Here is a 21,415-nt window from a genome sequence, read left to right as displayed (position 1 = left end):
TTATGCTGATGTAGTTCTCTGCAAGTTCCCTGTAATTTTCTTGGAACTGTTGTTAACTTCCTTGGAGGTTGTCATAGTTGTTTTTGAGGTTGTTGAGTAGTTTGAGCTTCTTCACCACCATTGTTTTGAATTCCATGTCTGACATTTGGGCTATGTCTATTCCATCTACCTGTGTTTCTGGGGATTTTTCTTTGCTTTTCATTGAGAGGTTGTTTCTGTATTTTACCATGTTGGATTCTTCTTTTTTTGTTGTTGTTTTTGTTTTTTGGATTTGTCTGCTTTGACTTTCCACCTTTGTGGTATGAGATTCTTTATGGGAGATCTAGGGCTTTCAGTGGTGCAGTCTCTTTGATCTCCTGAGCCTGATGTTCTTGGCTTACCCTTTATGTCATTTGTTTATGCTGTCTGGTTATATTTCAGATGCTCTTTGGTAGGATCTTCCTTCTGGCTAGTTGATTGAGAGTCACTCTATTTACTTTGTCTTGAGTTCTTTTGTGGAGATGCTGTTAAAAACATAAACACGCAGCCAAGACAGGAGACCCACACCATCAAAAATATTTCCCACCCTCTATGTGGAGCTATTATACTATATATAGGAAGGATAGATAAGAGTCGTTTTTAGGGAGGAAAAATATGATTTTTGAGAGAGGGGATGATAGATTAATAATAGTTGAGACTATGCAAGACAGTAGATAATATTTACATTGTATGTTAATAACAATAGAAGAAAAGGAGGGAAGAATGCAGAATATAGTAAGAAAGTATGATTGCATAGTATTGGATTTATATAGTAGTTATATTCATATAGTAGTTATATTCTACTTATTTAGAGTGAAAGGGAGGTTAAACTAGACACACAAATAAACAGCAATTAAAGAGGAAGGATGAGAAGGAGAGATTGTATGAAACAAATTAGAGATATAGTTTTTTTTTTTTCCTTTCCCTTTAAGGAAAAAAAAAAAAAGGAATGTTTTTACTCAGTTTAGTCTTTGTGTATTGTCTTCTTTTTCTGTGTCCACAGCTGGTCTAATAATGAGGCGGGTCAGAGGTTCTGTTCCTTGCAGCAGCAGTGTGGTCCCGCGGTGGCTGGCACAGTGCATTCTTTTGGCGCCTGTTGGAGCTAGGCAAGGTGCCTTTGTGCACGCGCTCGTGCATGCGCAAGGCGGCCTGAGAGTTTGCCTCAGGCCTGCCCTCTCTCGCCTCTTAGGGCGGGGCCCCAGACATTTGGGCACAGTGGAAGTGAGAGATTGGCGCCTATTTAAGCCGGCCGAGGTGCTTTTGCGTTCGTGCTCCCATGCAAGTGCAAGGCGGCCTCAGAACTAGCCTCGGTCCTGCGGAGCTGCGCTCCTGGAGTTGGTCTCTCGACTCTTAGGGCGAGGCCCTGGACACTTGTGCACAGTGGAAGTGAGTGTCTGTGAGTCGCTACTGCCCGCTGTTCCCGCGCTGCAGCTGCCCATCGTTCCCGCACCCACCTTAGCGGGCACAAGCAGAGCCTGAGCAAGTGGTCTGTGCTCCGGCCTGGTGCCCACTGGAGCTGGCCAGGGGTGTCTGCGCATGGTCTTCTGTGTGTCCAGTGGGCCCTCCCTGTTCCCATTGGGGCACTGATCTTATGTTTGTTGGGGTGTGTCCGAGGGGCACCTGGACTCGGGGCCACGCACTTGGGCCAGTGAATGAGGGCACTTCCCTGTGCGCACCCTAGTGACCCAAGGGGAGGGTTGGGGAGTGGGCGAGGGCACTTCTGTGCCTGCGCTCCCCAAGAATGTCCTATCACCCCCAAACTTTCCACCCCTCTCTGCAGTCCACAAGAGAAAAATATAAAGGAAAATTACGTTCTCACTTGCACAGCAGTATGCTGTCTCCTGTTCTTCAGCGCCAATGCCACCTGGTTGAGTCCCGTCTCTGCCAGCAGGCAGAGATCCGCTCTCCTCCCGCGTCCTCTGTGGGGAAGCCAGGCGTGACCCTGCTTAGCTTCCGAGATCAGGCGCGTTCAGGATGGTATGGCCATAGACAAGGAAGGTGGATTCCAGGGGCCCCAAGAGCCTGTGCCTCTCCTCCCCACTCCTCTCCCCTTTGGCACCGTGCTGGGCATCGCGGCCCAGGCGCTCTGGGGCTTGCTTTTAAATTTTATTAGCCATGTTTAGAAAAAGTTTTATTCTAGGCCTAATTTGCCCTATCTACTGAGTCAAAACCCTCTGGGAATTCTACCTGATGCACCACAATTAATGAGGTTCCCCATTCTAGCTATTAACACAGATATTTTTAGAGTTCTGTGTTCTCCATGTATTATTTAATCTTTATGGCAATTAACACTCTGGCATTGGGTAGTTTTTCTTATATCCCAACACTAATCATTACTCAGTTGAAAAGTTGAAGGAGACTTTCTGTAGATCTCCAAAGCACTTGCTTCCTCCTTTTCACTCTCCCTCTTCCTTTCTCTCTCTCTGTGCAGTGCTAATCTCTTTGGTACTCTGCCCTGCAAACTTTGGATTTCCCTTGATTTCCAGCTCCATTTCCTCAAATCAGAGAACACTGGACTTTGCCTACATTTTCTCCTTGCAATGCCATGGCCTTGAATCTCTCTAGGCAGTAATTTTGGAAAATATTAGGCTCATCCCCTTTGATTCCTACACGGCTGATATTCCTGTCCTTGGTTACCTGATGTTCAAAGTCTTGAACATTGTCGTTTCATATACTTTGTCCATTTTTTAGTTGTTTAGATGGAAGGGTAAATCCAGTCCCTGTCACTCCATCTTGTACCAAAGTAGATCTCTCACCTGATACATTTTCATCAATTTGTAGATTAATTAAGAGGGGATAAAAGGTTAAATAACTTGCTCAAGGGCACTCAGGGAGTAAGTAACACAGCTGGATTTGAATATTATTAATCTTTCAGACTTCCAAGATTATGCTGTTAATCATAAAGCTGTTAAAACTCTCATATTTAATATGAATTGATATACTGATAATTGAAATGTTTATATGTAGATATAACATTAAGAAGCACTATCAGATTTCATATAGAATTACCTTTTTTCTCTCTTTTAAAGGTAAATGTGAGGAACATAATGAAAAAATAATTTTAGTTTCGTCTGCATATGAAATAGATGTTCGTTCATGTCCTTTTTACCCAAATGAAAACAAAGGCACTATAAATTGGTATAAGAATGACAGCAAGACATCTATATCTACAGAAAGAGATTCCAGGATTCATCAGCACAAAGATAAACTTTGGTTTGTTCCAGCTAAGGTAGAGGATTCAGGACATTACTATTGTGTGGTAAGGTAAGAAAATAATTAATGTATTAAAAACATGTGTTCTATGTACCTATAATAGTTAAAGACAGAAAAATCTTTTAATAGTGTTTCATTGACCTATTTTGATTTATTTTAGAAATTCAACTTACTGCCTCAAGATTAAAATAACTGCAAAGTTTGTACAACATGAACCTAACTTGTGTTACAATGCACAAGCTATATTTCCACAGAAACTACCTGTTGCAGGAGATGGACAACTTGTATGTCCTTATTTGGATTATTTTAAAGATGAATACAATGAGTTACCCAAAATACAGTGGTATAAGGTAATATATTAAATATGGCATTTTACTTTTCCAGCAAATAAAATAGCTTTCTATCATAGACAATACGTTGAATCTGCAATATGTTCATTTGGCATATTGTTTGCTTTTTAGTGGTGAAATTTAATAGGACAATTTTCAAAAAGGTGTAAGACTATATATATTTAATTTGAAACTTAACTGAAATCTTAATTTCTGTTATTTTTATTTAATTAGATACAGTTGAGAAATGTATAGTAAGAATAAAAGAAGTTTAAAGATAAGACTGAACATAAATTTAGAGTTTTAAAGAGATAACTATTTATTACAAAATGTATTATTTTGTTTTTTATTAAAAATATCAGATGGTCCTTAAATAACTTAGTAGTTTCTGTAACTGTCTTAAAAGTGATTGGCTAGCACTGTCTATATAGAACACATTATGTTTGTGTGCCTTTGATCTACCTAGTTTGTTGGAGCTTACTTGGAGAATCATCCTCTGTAGGGTAGGAAACAAAATAAATAAATAAATAATATTAATGAAGAAAGGAAGTACAGCATTATAGAGCATTCTTTCCTCAAGTGTGTTTTTTCTAATTGCCAAATAAATTGGTTTTCAAAATGTAAGGCTCATAGACGTAAACATTTAATATCCTAGGAGTATTATGACTTTTGTCATAAAAATTACAATATTAAAACTTGTAAGCAATGAACCTTTCTTTTCATATATGTGTGTATTTGTGGACATATAAATGTATATGAACTATAATATACATATTATATGTATAAAACATTTGCTGATATGAAAAATTGGTTTTTTTTCTTGGCTGACTGGATTAAGTTATTATTTGATTTTCAATACTTCCATCCTGTCCCTCTATCTAGGATTGCGAACTTCTACTTCTTGATGATATAAATTTTATTGGAAAATCAAGTAAGCTCATTATCATGAATGTGACTGAAGCACATAAAGGGAACTATACTTGTAGTGCAAACTACACATACTTGGGAAAGCAATATCGCATCACCCGGGTTATAGAACTTTTAACTCTAGGTGAGTCATAGTTTCAATTCTAGGAGTTTACATCAGGGAAAGCCCAGAGGCCACAATTCTAATATTACCTTCATTGTCCATTGAGGAACTAAATCCATGAGAACACTGATGACTTGCCAAAGGTTACGTGGTTTTAATTTTTGTTGTTTGTAAATGACTTTCATTCCTGCTTAAGATGCAGAGCTAATTAAACAGACAACATGAACTACATTTTCCAGCTGAACTAGGAGGCTCATTCTTTGGGATGGGTAAAGATGGTTCTAGGGCTGCTTCTGGCTGATGTATGAGGATAGTTCTGGGCTCCTTCCCTTAGGGAATCTGAATTCTTAGCAATGAGAATCATTTGCATGATGGCTGAGTGCTAATGGTTTTGGAATAAATTACTCTCTCATAATCTCCCTCTTGTTAGTTCCCTATTAGCCCAGTTATTTTACCTCTCTAAGCCTGTTTCATTCTCTGTATGAAGATGATACAACATTTCCAGGTTGTTGGGAATATTAGAGATCAACTGTGTGGTCACGTATCTGATGCAGAACAGATGAGCAATAAAAAGGCTTATGGTGATGATTCTTCCTAATTTCCTGGGGCTTTCAATTCTCTGTTAACCATGTTTCATATTAAAAACTATTTTACAACAAAATGTACTCTGACATTACCTGGGGATGGGAAGAATGCGTGTTCTTTCTGTAAATATCAGATTTTTAAGCTTTCTGTAATATACAGAGGGTTACTCTAACCAAGAGCTTGAAAGTTAAAGAGGCTTTTATTAATAATTATGCTGGAACAATAGGCATAAATAGGGAATATCCCTGGTCACCCAGAACATGACCACCCTACGTATAGCTGAGCTTTCTCAATTCTATAGTAATTTATTTTTTCAAAGTGTATTTTATTGAATTAGAATTAATTCCTATAAGCATTAGTGAATTACAATTTTCAATAATCAGAACTATCTTGAGTTTTTAGCAGCCTCTCTCTGGTTATTGTCTAGCTCTGGTTTGTTTTTCTTAAGGTCCATCTATCTATGTATCTATGTATACATCTATCTGGTAACTAGACCAGCAGACATATTCTTCATCTCCTTTTCTGATCCCTTCTGTAGAAATAATATATTCAATCAGGGGTGAGGTCATATTTTACTTTTTTTCTGAAAGCAGATTTGAAATTATTTATTGCACCTGTACTATGTGCCAGTCACTGTTCTAGGCATATATTAGCAAACAAAAGAGACAATATCTTGCCTTGATGGAGCTTACTTATTTTTTTGAATACTTTACATTCAAGTTCATAGTTTTTCAGGGTCAGCCACAGGTTACCCCTTGAATCCAATCTTCTTATAAATAAAGGCCAGATTACTTTCTGGAGGTATGTAATATTTTTATGCCTGTTTCAATAAATTATGCCAAATTTCTTGACATTCTACTCTTGGGTTATTATTAAAGTTACTGAATATAAGCAGGTCTAGCACTGAATGGCCCGTCTGGGGAATAATGCTGTACCAAGGGAAATATCTTGCCATTACTGCTCATCTTCCTGGATTTGCATTAAGAGCAGCACTTGTCTGAAGCCACAGGCCCTGATGTCATATGCAATGTTTTTGTAGCACCAAACTCCATGGATTCAGAAGGGTGTAGGCTTTTTAGCTGGTATGCACGGTTTTTCTGTGGCCTTTGTGTTTGCCTCCTCCCTTCACCTCTTGCCTTCTGTCTCCTGCCATAAATGCTTCAGGCACGTAAGGGACTATCTGGCAGGACCTTTATAGTTTATTTTGGTATATTTAGCAATCCTTGTTATCACTTGAGATTTTGATCTTCCTGAGACTGAGAAGCCCTGTGGATATTTTTCTTTCAGAGGAAAATAGGCCCACGAGGCCTGTGATTGTGAGTCCAGTTAATGAGACGATGGAAGTAGTCCTGGGTAAGTGGCTTTCAATCAGGATGTGCTGAAATAATTATTTCGAATTCAAGATTAAGATAAACTGTACCATTAGTACACATAACAGTAAGCATAAGTTGTTTACTGGATATGCCTATAATTATAAAGAAGATGGTATAGATTGCGAAATGTTTCTTTGGATTTCTTGCCTCTTACAGCACAAATCTAACCATGTCTCATTTTCCCATCTTGCTTTTCTGTGGAAACCTACGACCCATGAAAATACCAGCCAAAGGCCAATTTCAACAGGCATAGGAATGAAAAATGTAGTTTATTTGGCACACATGAATTTCTTATGATCATAGAGTTATGCTTTTAGGTAGAAGAGTAAGACCACAGATCAAAAAGATAGTCTTTCTAGAAAAGTACTTTTTCAAATTGGTGAACATTTTTAATTTCAAGAATAAAGAAATCTTATAAGCATTAGACCTATAGTGTACAGTGCAATAGCCACTATCGACATGTGTTTACATATATGCAATATATGTAAATTTAAATTAAGTAAATTAATTTAGTTCAGTTAGTGTCTCAGTCAAGAGCTTAATAGACACAGATGACTAGTGACTACAGTATTAACACGAATATAGGACATTCTCACCATCACTGAAAGTTCTATTAGAAACCACTGGTCTAAACATAAAAGCAGAGAGATCTGAGATATCAGTGGAGTAAGTGGAAGCTGCACACACCTCCTCCCAGAGCCAAACTGGATTTACAGCTAAATCATAGAGCAATCAACCTGAACAATCAACTGAAGGACAGCAGAACAGGAGTATTATATCCAAGGATTTAGGGAAGAAGTTACATAGGGCAGAGATACAGAGAACGCTGGCTCCTGCACCCAGGTGTGGCAGCTGAGAAGCTGGAGGGATATCTTGGTCGTAAAAGTCTCCCCTGAGGATGCATGGGATCTCAACTCCACAAGAGGACCCCCAAATTAGAGCTCCAGGGCTGGGGAGAGGGATCTGAATAGCATCTGGCTGTGAAAATCAGCAGGGACTCTGTCTAGTAGAAAGAGGAGGGAGTGTGCTAGGATCCCAGGCTCTCACCTAAAGGGCCAAGGCACAGAAGTTCATTCTAGGGGACTTACCTGGGGCTCTGGTAGAAGGAAGGAGACTCATAGCATACGGGAGTCATAAAGAGAAGATCTGGAGAGTCGGCTACTGAGGTTCCTGTTCTGAGTCCCTATTCCACAGCACCCTCAGGCACCATTTCCCAGGGTCAGGCACTCCTATTCTTATAGCACCAGATGAGGGAGTGCACTAACCCTCCAAATACTGGTACTCCACCCTGGTGAGGTCAAGTCTAGCAGAAAGGGGACTGTTAGCTGCACCCAACAGGAGCCTGAGGTGTCCTTTTTTTCTGGAGAAACTACAGAATGGGGGGCAGTCTTTTCCCTCTTCTGCGGGTTTGGCAGGTGCTACCCATGACAGAACTCTCTTGTCAGGGTCTCTGGTGGCATGGCTGTGGTGCTGAGGAGAGGCATGCAGCTCACCCACCTCCCATAGCCCAATTGGTGCCACCCCCAACCGAAGGCTTTCTTGATCTGTTTTCCCAAGTGCTGGTGACCCTGTTATGCCACACTTGCTCCTGCTGTGAGGATAGCTGACTGCACCCAACTTGAAACTGTGGTGTGCTCCTTCTGAGGGAGCTAGACTTGGGGACTAACAGTGACTGTGTGATATGGCTCTGGAGTAGAAGCCACATATTGTCCATTGAGTGGCACTAGCCCCACCTTCCTGACCCGGTCACCTGGCTCTACCAAGCTTGAGCCCTGTGGAAGCATCAGAGGGGCATGGCCAGCTTAGGCCCACCCTATACCCTTCTTCATAAGACTTTGGAGAGGTTTAGGCAACCTTGGGGTGGGGACGAGTGGAGAAGCCACCAGGAAGACATTGACCTCAGGGAACCTTAGACTTTTATTGATCTGCCTCCTAGCTCAGAGCTTCAGGAAGCCAATCCTAGTATATAGCCTGGGCCCTCCCACATACACCCAGTCCCAGTAGATGCACCCGCTAACACTAAATAACATGGTAGCTCTAGACAGGTGACCTAAGGCCTGTTACATATAAGGTCTGACATTGACATGCACTGGAGCCCTGGCCAAGAGGGCCCAAAACCAACATAACCAGCTGTGAGCTTCAAACCACAGTAGAGCTCCATCTGACTAGACACACAAATGGTACAGCCAAAGGAAGACTTCAGTAGACACTAGACCCTGTCTGGAACAACTCTGCCTGGGATGCAGCCCCTGAAGGCTGCTCATACATGGTGAATGATATCTATCCTTAAAGTCAGCCCATGTGAGGGTTAACTGTACCTGTGAATGAGCCCAAAACATTCAGGACTCTACTACAACAGAAAGGAGTACATCACCCACGCAGAATCATTTCTGGAGCACCTGACTTAGGTGATGTAGAAGACTGCACTACTGAGACCCATGAGGCACCTATATCAGAAAGCCCTCATAACAAGCTGGGGAGTTGGAAGATCTACCTAATACACAGAGACAAACATAAAATGCAGACAAATGGTGAGAAAAAGAAATATGCCCCAAATTAAAAAGAAAAATCCCCAGAGAAAGAATTAAACGAAATGGAAGTACCCAAAATAATAGATGTAGAGTTTAAAACAACATTTATAAGTATGTTCAAGGACATCAGGGGAGGAATGGATGATCTCAGTGAGAACTTGAACAAAGAGATAGTATTAAAAAGAACATAGAAACCATAAAAAAGAACCAGACAGAAATGAAGAATACAATATCTGAAATTAAGAATACACTAGAAGGAATCAATAGCAGGTTAGATGAAGCAGAGGATTGAATCAGTGATTTAGAAGACAAGGTAACAGTAAGCACCCAAGAAGAGCATCTAAAAGACACAAGGATTTTAAAAAATGAGGGAAGTGTAAGGAACCTCTGGGACAGCATCAAGCATAACAACATTTGCATCATAGGGGTACCAGAAGGAGAAGAGAGTGAGGAAGGGATAGAGAACCTGTTTCAAAAAGTAATGGCTGAAAACTTCCTTAACCTGGTGAAGGAAAAATTCACCCAAGTTCAGGAAGCACAGAGAGCCCCAAAAAGATAAAATCAAAGAGGCACACACCAAAACCCACAATAATTAAAATGGCAAAGCTTAAAGACAATCTTAAAAGCAGCAAGGGAGAGGCAGTTAGTTACCTGCAAGGGAGTTTCCATAAGGCTGTCAGCTGATTTCTCAACAGAACACTTAAGGCCAGAAGGGATTGACATGAAATGTTCAAAGTGATGAAAAGCAAGGATCTACAACCAAGACTGCTTTGCCCAGCAAGGCTATCATTTAAAATTGATATGAAAAGCTTCCCAGACCAAAAATTAATTTAAAAAAATTTAGAAACGGGGTAAAGGAGTTCATTTCCACCAAACCAGTATTGCAAAAAATATAAAGGGACTGCTTTAAGAAGAAGAAGAAGAAATATATATAGAGAAGAACATAAGCATAAAGAATAAAATGACAATAAATAAGTACCTATCAATAATAACCTTAATCATGCAGTGGTTGCAGCTGATCTGAGTGATAAAAAAAAAACTTTTCTTAAATATTGTTACATATGTCAGGTGTGTAGGTTCAAAGTCATGACTAGCTGACGTTTGTATGTGACTAATACTAAGCCATAACATTTAAGCCATCAGCTTGATTATAACATATTTTGTAAAGGTGTGTGATATTCAATAGTAAATTGTATCTGAGAGAGACTTCGAAACGCAAAGTCAGTGTTGGTATAGTTTTTATTGATGAACTTTGAAGTCACTGTTGTGTTTTTTTTTCATTTACCATTGAAAATGGCTGAAAAAATATATCTATTTGAAATCAAAGAGATGTTGAAGAACTTCAGCAAATGCTATTAGAGTCTGATTATGAGAATGATGCAGTTGAATGTGAAAATTAAAATGATTTAGAAGATGAAGATTATGTGAAATATTTTTCAGAGAATTTAGATACCACGCAAGATCTTTTTAGTGAAGGAAGTGAAGATGAGTTTAACATGAGTGGAGAGTATTTTGTTTTGGAAAGGATAAAGAAACAAATTGAAGGAAAAATTCAATAAGAACACAAATTAGAAAGTAGCTGCAGAATATTTTGTGTCAACTTCCACTAGTTTGGCCAAATGCAAAAAATGCCAAGACAGAACTTGAAACTTTGAACTGCTTTATCACAAATGATCTGTTAGATCTAATCATATTACAAACAAATAAATACATCAATTCTATCTCAATCCAGTTTTCATGAAGAGATGCTAAATAAATAGACAAAACCAAATTGAAAGCATTTTTACGCCTCTTATATCTACCTGGTTTACATTGTGGCAATCCAGGTTTTATGAGCTACAGATGGTAGTACATATATATATTTTTCGCATTTCAGCACATACTAGTAATGAATGTATCTCCTGGATACACACTACCTACGCTGTAATTTATTTTTAATGTGACCTCCACAGAGTTAAATATAAAGGGATTAAGTGCTCCAATCAGAAAGAGAATGTGACCTATATATCTGCTGTCTATAAGATACCCACCTTTGAACAAAAGGTACACAAAGACTGAAAGTGACAGGATGGCAAAAACCTTCCATGCAAATGGAAATGAAAGAAAAAAAACTAGGGTAGCAATACTTATATCAGACAAAATAGACTTCGAAGCTAAAGCCATAGTAAGAGACAAAGAAGCTCACTACATAATACTATGAGAATTGATCCAACAAAAGGATATAACCCATGTAAACATATATGCTCCCAACATAGGAGCACCTAAATATATAAAGAAAATCTTAGTGGACAGTAAGGGAAAGATTGACAGGATTACAGTCATAGTAGGGGATATTAACACACCACTTTATTATTGGATAGATCTTCCACACAAAAAGTAAATAAGAAAACAGTGACCTTAAATGACACAGTGAATTGGATGAATTTAATTGATATTTACAGAATTTCATCCCAAAGCAGCAGAATATATATTCTTCTCAAATTCACATGGGGCATTCTTAAAGATAGACCATATGTTAGGACACAAAGTAAGTCTTAACAAATTCAAGACACTGAAATCATATCAAGTATCTTCTCTGACCACAGTGGTATGAAACTAGAAGTCAAGTACAATAATAAAAAAACAAAACTGAAAGCCCTGGCTGCTGTGGTTCAGTGGATTGAGCATCGGCTTGGAAGCCAAGTGTTGCTGGTTTGATTCCCAGTCAGGGCACATGACTAGGTTGCATGCCAGATCCCCAGTTGGGGGTACAAGTGAGAGGCAACCACACAGTGATATTTCTCTCCCTCTCTTTCTCCTTTCCCCTCTCTCTAAAAATAAATAAACAAATAAATAATTAAAAAACAAAACAAAATGGAAAAACTTTCAAACACATGGAGAATAAATGGCATGTTATTAAACAATGAATGGGTTATAAACAAGATCAGGAAGAACCTAAAAGTTATCTAGAAACCAATGAAAATTAACACATAGCAATCCAAAATCTATGGGACACAGCAAAAGCGGCCCTGAGAGGGAAGTTCATAGCATTACAGGCCTACCTCAAGAAGCAAGAAAAATCTCAAATAAATAATTGAACCCTACACCTAAAAGAACTAGAAAAAAAACAAAGTGCAGAGTAAGTAGAAGGAAGGAAATGATAATGATCAGAGTGTAAATAAATGACATAGAAACTTAAAAAGATGCATGGAACAAGAGCTTATTCTTTGAAAAGATAAACAAGATTGACAAAATTTTAACCAGACTCATTATGAAAAAAAGAGGACCCAAATAAATAAATTCAGAAGTGAAAGATAAGTAACAATGGACACAGAAATACAAAGGATTTTAAGGAAATACTATATGCCAATAAATTGACCAACCTGGGAGAAATAGATATGTTCCTAGAAACATACAATTTTCCAAAACTGAATCAGGAAGAATAAAAAAACCTGAATAGACTGTTTACAACCAATGAACTTGAAGCAGCAATTTAAAAACTCCCGGCAAATAGAAGTCCTGGACCAGCTGGCTACACAAGCAAATTTTACCTAACATTTGAAGAAGTAACACCTATCCTTCTCAAACTATTCCCAAAAATTCAAGGGAGGGAAGACTCCCAAACACTTTTTACAAGCATTATCCTAATTCCAAAACCATATGATAAAGATACAAAAAAGAAAGAAAATTATAGGTCAATATACCTGATGAACATAGATGCTAAAATCCTCAACAAAATGTTAACAAACTAATCCAGCAATACTTTCAAAAAGATGTTACACAATGGTCAAGTGGGAGTTATTTCAGGGATGCAGGGTTGGTACAATATTTGTAAATCAATAAACATGGTATATCACAAACAAAATGAAGGATAAAAATGACATGATCATATCAATAGATGCAGACAAAACATTTGATAAAATTCAGCACCCATTTACAATAAAAACTTATCAAAATGGGAAGAGAGATGATTCCTCAACATAATGAAGACATATATGACAAACCCACAGCCAACATCATACTGAATAAGATCAAGAACAAGACAAGGATGGGCACTTTCTTTACTTTTATTCAACAAAGTACTAGAAGTTCTAGCCACAGTGGTTAGACAAGAGGAAATAAACAGCATCCAAATTGGAAAGGAGTATGTAAAATTCACTATTCACAGATGATATGATATTGTACATAGAAAACCCCAAAGACTCCACTGAAGAACTACTAAATCTATAAATGAATTCAGCAAAATGGTGGGATACAAAGAATTAATATTCAGATATTGGTGGCATTCTTATAAACCAATAATGAACTATCAGAAAGAGAAATAAGAAAACAATCCTATTTATAATGTCAACACAAAAATAAGGTACCTAGGAATAAATTTAACCAAGGAGATAAAAGTTATGTACTTGGAAAATTATGGGATACTGAAGAAAGAAATTGAGGAAGGTACAGTTAAATGGAAGCATATACCATGTTCATGGATTGGAAGAATTAACATCATTAAAATGTCCATACTACTCAAAGCAACCTATATATTCAACTCCATTTCTATTAAAATACCAATGGCATAATTTACAGATGTAGAACAACTATTCCAATAATTTATATGGAACTCCAAAAGACCACAAATAGCCTCAGGAAACTTGAGAAATAAGAATAAAGTAGGAGGTATCATATTACCTGATATCTATCAGGGGAGAGCCCCTGGCTATATGTGGCCAAGGTTTAAGATGAAGTTGATCCTACTTCCAGGCTGGGAGCTCTAGTCTGCAATGATTCAGCATCTGTCTGTAGCAAGTTCTGGTCCACAATTATTCGGCATATGTCTGTAGTGAGGTTCCAGTCAACAGTGATTCAGCATTTTTTATATAACCTCTTGGCTGTGAGCCACCTCTGTTCACCAAACATGTATAAACCCACCGCACCATTGAGTGCAAGTATGTATGTAGCCAGCGCTCTCAGCCACACCAATAAAGAATGCGAAACCTCCCAATGGCTCCGCGGTAGTTTTTCTTCACCACCAGACCAGAACCCACCTTGCTATTTGGGGATCTCAGACCTGACATATCAGACTATACTACAAGGCCACTGTAATCAAAACAGCCTGGTACTGGCATAAGTACAGGCATATAAATCCGTGAATAGAACAAAGAGCACACAAAGAAACCCAACACCTTTATGGTCAATTCATATTTGACAAAGGAGGCAAGAACATAAAATGGAGTAAAGACAGTCTCTTTAATGAGTGGGGTTGGGAAAATTAGGTACATGCAAAAAAAATGAAACTAGAGCACCAGCATACACCATTCACAGGAATAAACTCAACATGGATAAAAGACATTTATGTAAGTTGCAAAACCATAAAAATCCTAGAAGAAAACATACTCAGTGAAATCTCAGACATCTTCCCTGGCCGGGTGGCTCAGTTGGTTGGAGTGTTGTCCAGTACACCTAAAGGTTGTGTACTCATTCCCCAGTAAAGGCACATATCTAGGTTGCTGATTTGATCCCTGTTCAAACATCTGTGGAAGTAACCGGTTGATGTTTCTCTCTCACATCTTTGTCTTTCTGTTTCTCTCTCTAGCCCTTCTCTCCATCCTTAAAATCAATGAACATATCCTCAGGTGAGGATTTAAAAAGAAATCTCAAACATTTCTTGTAGCAATATTTTTGCCTATGTACATCCTTAGGCAAAGGAAATAAAGGGGGGGGGGAGAAAGAAAATTGGACTACATTAAACTAAAAAGCCTCTGCACAGCAAAAGAAATCATCAACAAAAGGAAAAGGGAACCCATTGAAGGGGAGAACATATTCATCAAAGATACATCTGATAGCATCTGATAAGGGGTTATTTTTCAAGATATATAAATAACTTATGCAACTCAACACCAGGAAAACAAACAGCCCAATTACAAAATGAGCGAAGGACCTGAATAGATACTTCTCCAAAGAGGACATAGACATATGAGAAAATCCTCAATGTCACTGATTGTCTGAGAGATGCAAATTAAAACTGCCATGAGATATCATCTTACACCTGTTAGAATTGCTATCATTAAATCAACAAACAAGTGCTGGCAAAGATGTGATGAAAAGAGGACCCTTGTGTACTTGGTGTGAATGCTGATTGGTGCAGCCACTTTGAAAACAGTATGGAGTTCTGTTAAAAAATGAAAAATGGAACTGCCTTTTGACCCAGTGGTCCCACTTCTGAGAATATATATAAAGAAACCCGAAACACTAATTTGAAGGAATATATGCATGCACCCCTATGTCCATAGCAGCATTACTAACAATAGCTAAGATCTGGAAAAAGCTCAAGTGTCCATCAGTGGATGAGTGGTTAAAACCTGTGGTACATTTACACAATGGAATACTACTGAACTGTAGAAAACAGAAACCTCACCCTTTGTAACAGCATGGATTGACCTGAAGATTATTATGCATTATTATGCCAAGTGAAAATTTGTATTATGGTTCCTCTTTAGAGCCTAAAAAGGCATTTTCTCCTATTTGTCATCTTTTCCTTCTAATGTTAATACCACAGATATATTGTCTATCTGTTGATGCACTATGGCACTTTGAGGGACCACAAACCATTGCAACAGCTAAGATTCTCTAGCTCCCTTAAAACAAACAATACAACAGGGAAAGTATTATATGCTCCAAATAAAATTTATGTGGCTATTTTCCTGATTTGGTGGTAGAGATTTTAGGAAAAAATAGTGAAAACAGATAAAATAAGCAGTAATAAATTTGACCAAATAATAAATAAAAATATCTGTACCAAAGATTTTTTATACACAAAAATGAAATAAAAGCAACTAACACTGAAGGATTTTGGGGAAAGTTTTCATGTATGATAAAGAATATCTTTGAGAACTTCCGGCTAAGATGGAGGCTTAGACGGACACGCTCGGTCTCCCTCTAAAACTAGAGAGGACTACAACTAGAGAGGACTACAACTACTTCAAAACAAAAGATAACTAGAAATTCCAGAAAATAAAACTACGGAAGCCCAACGTTTGAAATTATAAACCAGCGGCGCCCTTTGGGCAGGTAAGGGGAGCGAAAGGGGGCGGTGCTGTTTGCGGTCGCACCTGGGACAGCGGCGGAGAGAACAATACCGGCTGCAGTCGAACCTCCGGCAGCTCGCGACCCCAACGCTGGGGAAAGCAGCCACCACATCGCCTTGAACAGTGAGGCCCAGGGGGGCGGGAGGACGGATCCCGGTCTCCTAGCGGAATAACTGTGTGAATCCATCTTGGACCCCCGCCCCCACACAAATCGCCACAGGGCTGCGAAATAGGTTGCGGATCGGCGCCGGTCGCTGGGTTGTGACAACAAAGTGCCATAGCACGGCGAGAAAGGTTGCTGGACCACCGCCGGTCGCTGGGTTGTGACGAGTACACAGGCACTGCCCCCTATAGCCGGCCCAAGAAAACAAAACGCATCTGTCAAAATGAGGCAGGCAACTATAGAAATCCCGGTGGCGCAGCTCACCAGGCAACAGATGAAGAATCTGACAGATGAACAAATAAGAAACCTGTCAGAGGCTCAGTTCAGGGCCATTGTTATCAGGTGGCTTACAGAATTAACAAAAGATCTGGAAAAAGATGAAAAAGAATCGAAAAACACTCATACTGAAAGGAACAAAACCACATACGAGACAGATGGTGAGGAAATAAAATCCAGAGTTCAAATCAACAAACCAGAACATAGAGAAGAAACAAACAGTCAACCAGTGCAGAGAGAAAAAACGGGAAGCAAGGAAAATGATGAGAGGATCAGAAACCTCTGGGACAGCTATTAAAGGCCCAACATAAGAATCATTGGTTTGCCAGAAGGCGAAGAGGATGAACTAGAAATTGAAAAATTGAGTGAAAATATAATAAAGCAGAACTTCCCAAACTTGGGGAAGGAAATAGACTTACAGGTCCAGGAAGCACAGAGAGTTCCAGAAAAACTGGACCCAGGGAGAACCACACCAAGACACATTATAATCAAAATGTCAAAAGTTAAAGATAGAATCTTAAAAGCAGCAAGAGAGAAGAAAAGAATCATGTACAAAGGGGTCCCAATTAGACTATCAGCTGACTTCTCAAGGGAGACCCTGCAGGCAAGAAGGGACTGGCAAGAAATATTCAAAGTAATGAAAAGCAAAAACCTACAACCACGAATACTCTATCCAGCGAAATTGTCATTCAGAATAGAAGGGCAGAGAAAGTGTTTCCAGGACAAAACAAAACTGAAAGAGTTCATTAGATCCAAACCACTGTTATATGAGATGTTAAAGGGACTGGTTTAGAAAAAGGAGGATCAAAACTATGAAATCTAAAATGAAAACTGCATCACAAGAAACAACGGAAGCTAGGGAATTGAAACAAAGGCAAACTAAACAGGCAACGAGAGTGGAAAAAGTACTATAGGTATGGGGAACATATTGGGGGGAGGCCAACAGGGACGGGGAAGGAGGAGAGGGAGGGAGATGATATAGGAATTGGGGATCATGGTAGGAGGGAATGGAATAGACAGAGAGAGGTTGAGAAGAACTATATACACAACTAATGGACATGGTCTAAAAGTGGGGGACAACTGGAGGGAGGGGGGCCACCGGGTGGAGGGGAACAGAGGGAAGGGAAATTGGGACAAATGTAACATTATAATCAATAAAACACATTTAAAAAAAAAGAATATCTTTAATGAATAAAGAACTCTTCCACATTAGTAAGTTTAATGTGAGACTGTGATTAAATAATGGACAGTAGGAATAATAAGCAGTTCTTAAAAGCAAACAAACACTAAAGTTATGAAAAACATCTTAATTCACTGTTAATTAAAGAAATACAGGTGAAAATTTAAATGAAATTATTTCTTTTCTGAATTGGCAGTGACTAACCTGGGAGTTGGGGGGTAACTGGCAGCTGTACACACAGCTGGGCGCAATGTGGTATTGTTCAGTATCATTTGGGAGAGAGTGAATCATCTTTAACTGAATTCTACTTCCAGATTTTTATTCAAAGTAGTACTTTGGGGTATGTGTAATATCGATATGCAAGAATATCCATTGAAGTGGTAATCATAGTAATGAAAAATTAGGAACAAATTGTGTTTAGCAATAGGACAATAACTAATAATATTATGTCTGTGTTGTGGAATACTAAGCAGCCATGAAAGGCTAATGGTGCGAGCCAGCATTCCCAATGCAATAATAATTTCAAACAGTAGACAATATACCTTATTTTAAAAGGTGCATATGTGCATAGAGAAGATAAAGAATGAGATACATAATGTTATTAATAGTGGTCATCTCTGGATGGTAGGTTTAAGGCTGATTTTTCTTTTTCTTTGTGCTTTCCTATAATATAAATTTTTATTCAATAGTCATTTGTTAACACAGAGAGATCACATAAAATTAATGTTATGATTAAAAATACATTGCTTTGCAGGATCCAAGCTACAATTAATATGCAATGTCACTGGCCACTCCAGTGACTTTGTCTATTGGAAGTGGAATGGGTCAGCGATAATTGATGATCCAGTGCTGAAGGATGACTTTAGGTAAGTACACTGAAAAGCCAACCTTGCAATAGAGAAGTTTTAGTGCTAAATTGCATGTTATATGTTATATAACCTTGGTTTAACCTGATAGCAAAAGTTAGCTGACAGTTGTTTGGTTCTCATCCCTTTGTTGCCCACATTGAGTTTTGCAAAGTTAAATAAAATTTATAATATCTTGTACATTTAAGATAAAAATACATATCTTTGTGGTTCAAATTTGGGACCACTTAGAAGGCTTTCTCTTAAATTAGTTAAATATATATATTTATTAACTATATATATAAAAATATAGCAACAGTCCAATGAATCAATATTGCTGAATTACCTTCATGTTATTCCATTTTTTGAGTAGTCTAAACAAGACTCATCAAATGGAGTCAAGAATCATGCACTCCACTTCTCAAGTCTCCAGTGACTCCCTATAAGATAAGCTGATTCCTTAGCATTACTTTCTGACCCTCTGTCACCTGCCCACTCTATCCTTGTTCCATATATTCTTCTCTGTACCCCATGGAGATCAAAGTGCATATATCCCTTTTTTTCTTCTTGGAAGCTGGTGATTTTAATTCAGTTTCTCTACTGCTGAGACTTTTACCTACAGTGGCCCTAGGGCTATCACATTTCCCATCAGTGTGGCCAACAGACTGTCACACTTGTGCTCAGGGCTGGTGATTACTTCTGCTGTAACTGATGCAACAAATTAAGAGCTAAACCATGCACATGTATTTTATTTTTTGTTAATGTGGTTTACTTAAACAACTTTATTTAGTCTCTCTCTCTTTTGAACAGAGTGGAAAATCCTTCATCCAAAAAAAGAAATATAATCATCAATGTACTTAATATTTCAGAAGTGAAAAGTGAATTTTATCTACACCCATTTACCTGTGTAGCCAGGAATACATATGGTATAAATGCAGCATATATCCAATTAATACACCCAGGTAAACAACAGAACTATTTATTGGAAATTAATTTTGTTTTAGCATGGTAAGATTCTGTGACCTCGAGGTTTGCAATACTATTTCCTCTTACCAGAAATGCTCTTGGCTTCTTGTTAACCTGGATAACTTCTTTCCCTTTTTCTCTTCTTGGATGACCTATTTCTTCCATCGGGGAGCTTTTCTGTCCTGCTCTCTGTTAAAACAAATGAGGTCGGGGTCTCTATTATGTACTTCCATAGCACCTTATGTCCCCATCACAGTATTTCTCATACTTAGTTTTATTTACTTGACTGTAAGTTCCCTGATGGTGCAGACCATTTATTTTACTAATTATTTTATTTTCAGAACTAGTATAAACTTAAGTCTGGTAATGCTGGGTACCTAATAAATATGTTTAGGTGAATGGTGGATGCACAGGGGAAGTCTAAATATCTACTTTCTGAAGAGGATGTCAGAAGTTATTGATTTTCATCAGTTGAGAGTATTTGTGAAATATTTTAAGATTATTTGTAGTTAAATTAAAATATATCTATGAATGTATGCATGAAAGAAAATCTAAATAAACAAAATGTTAGAATTATAAATGAATTTAGCAAGGTCACTAGTCTACATATATATGTGGTATTTCTATGTATGTCTATAAATACCAACAACAAACCAATAGAAATTAAATTGAAGTGATAACATTTAAAATAGCATCAAAAATGATCAAAGACATAGGAATAAATATAGCACGAGCTGTTAAAGACCTATGTAATGTAAACTAAAAAAAGAAAAAAAACAAAAAAACATTGTTGAAATAAATTGGAGAAGACCTAAAAAGATGGGAGGAATATACATTGTTCATGTATTGAAAGACTCAATATTATAAAGATGTTAGTTGTCCCCAAGTGAATTTATAGATTCAAAACCATTCCACTAAAAATCTCAGCACTATTTGTGCAAGTAACCCTGGCTGGTTTGGCTCAGTGGATTGAGCGTCGGCCTGCGAGCTAAGTGTCGCTGGTTCGATCTTCCAGTCAGGGCATATCAGAGAAGGAAAACTCTGACTCCAAAAAAACCTCCGCTGCCTTGCGGCATACCTCTTCAGGGGAAAGGCTAAGGGAGTAAACCCCGACAGAAAATCCGGAGCCGGAGTCCCTAAGGCGGTTTGACGTTGTAGTCAACACCGGCAACTCCTGCGGCGCACCTGAAGCCAAGCTGTATTGACTCCGTCTTTCCCTTGGATCCTTCAGCTGCGAAGAGAGGGGGGTCTGCTGCATGGGCAACAGCAGACCCTCCATATCACCCTGCCCAGGCTCTGTAGCTTCAGCTTCACTGGAGAGGACACTCCAGCATCATTGCAAGATGTCGATTCAACACGGGAGGAGACAGATACCGTGTCACTCCCGAGTCGGACTGCACAACCATTCTCGGCGGTGCAGATAGACTCTTAAGAAGCTACACCATCGTCTCTCGAGACGGACGGCTGCCGACGATTTGTGCAAGTACGGGTGTGTGTGGGTGTGTTGTGAGCAGGCTTACTCTAAAAGTCATAAGGAGATATAAAGGGCCAAGAACACTCTAGATGGTCTTGAATAAAAACAAGTCTGAAAGATTTATACTGTGGATATCATGATCTTGTATGAAGCTACAGTTATGAAGACTGTAAATATAAACTATCAATTTAGCCAATTGGCTGTTGGTCTGGAAAATGGTATATTTTGATTTCTACTTTATACCCAAATCAATTGCAGATGGATCAAAGACCTAAATTGAAAAAGTAAAATAAGAGAGCATTTAGATTTTCTTTTCTCGATGCCTACGTGACCCCTAACCTTTAGAAGTCACTTTCTTCTTTCTTCTTTTTTTTTCT

At 38.5% G+C, this 21,415-nt stretch overlaps 1 protein-coding gene across 3 annotated transcripts in view; it reads left to right on the top strand.

Annotated features, from left to right (window-relative positions):
- Positions 1 to 21,415, top strand: part of IL1R1 (interleukin 1 receptor type 1) — a 116,077-nt gene that overhangs the window by 90,813 nt on the left and 3,849 nt on the right. For all 3 annotated transcript variants that reach the window (XM_090281879.1, XM_090281880.1, XM_090281876.1), the window contains 6 exons: positions 3,048 to 3,282; positions 3,392 to 3,581; positions 4,443 to 4,611; positions 6,463 to 6,528; positions 18,508 to 18,619; positions 19,409 to 19,560. In XM_090281879.1, the coding sequence (XP_090138005.1) occupies positions 3,048 to 3,282; positions 3,392 to 3,581; positions 4,443 to 4,611; positions 6,463 to 6,528; positions 18,508 to 18,619; positions 19,409 to 19,560 (924 nt within the window). The remainder of the gene's footprint in view (positions 1 to 3,047; positions 3,283 to 3,391; positions 3,582 to 4,442; positions 4,612 to 6,462; positions 6,529 to 18,507; positions 18,620 to 19,408; positions 19,561 to 21,415) is intronic.

The sequence above is a fragment of the Furipterus horrens genome, unplaced genomic scaffold (genome assembly GCF_987537825.1).
Source record: "Furipterus horrens unplaced genomic scaffold, mFurHor1.1.pri manual_scaffold_6, whole genome shotgun sequence".
Taxonomy (NCBI): Eukaryota; Metazoa; Chordata; class Mammalia; order Chiroptera; family Furipteridae; genus Furipterus; species Furipterus horrens.
Note: the sequence above shows the minus strand (reverse complement) of the source record. Positions and strands in the feature narration are given on the sequence as shown.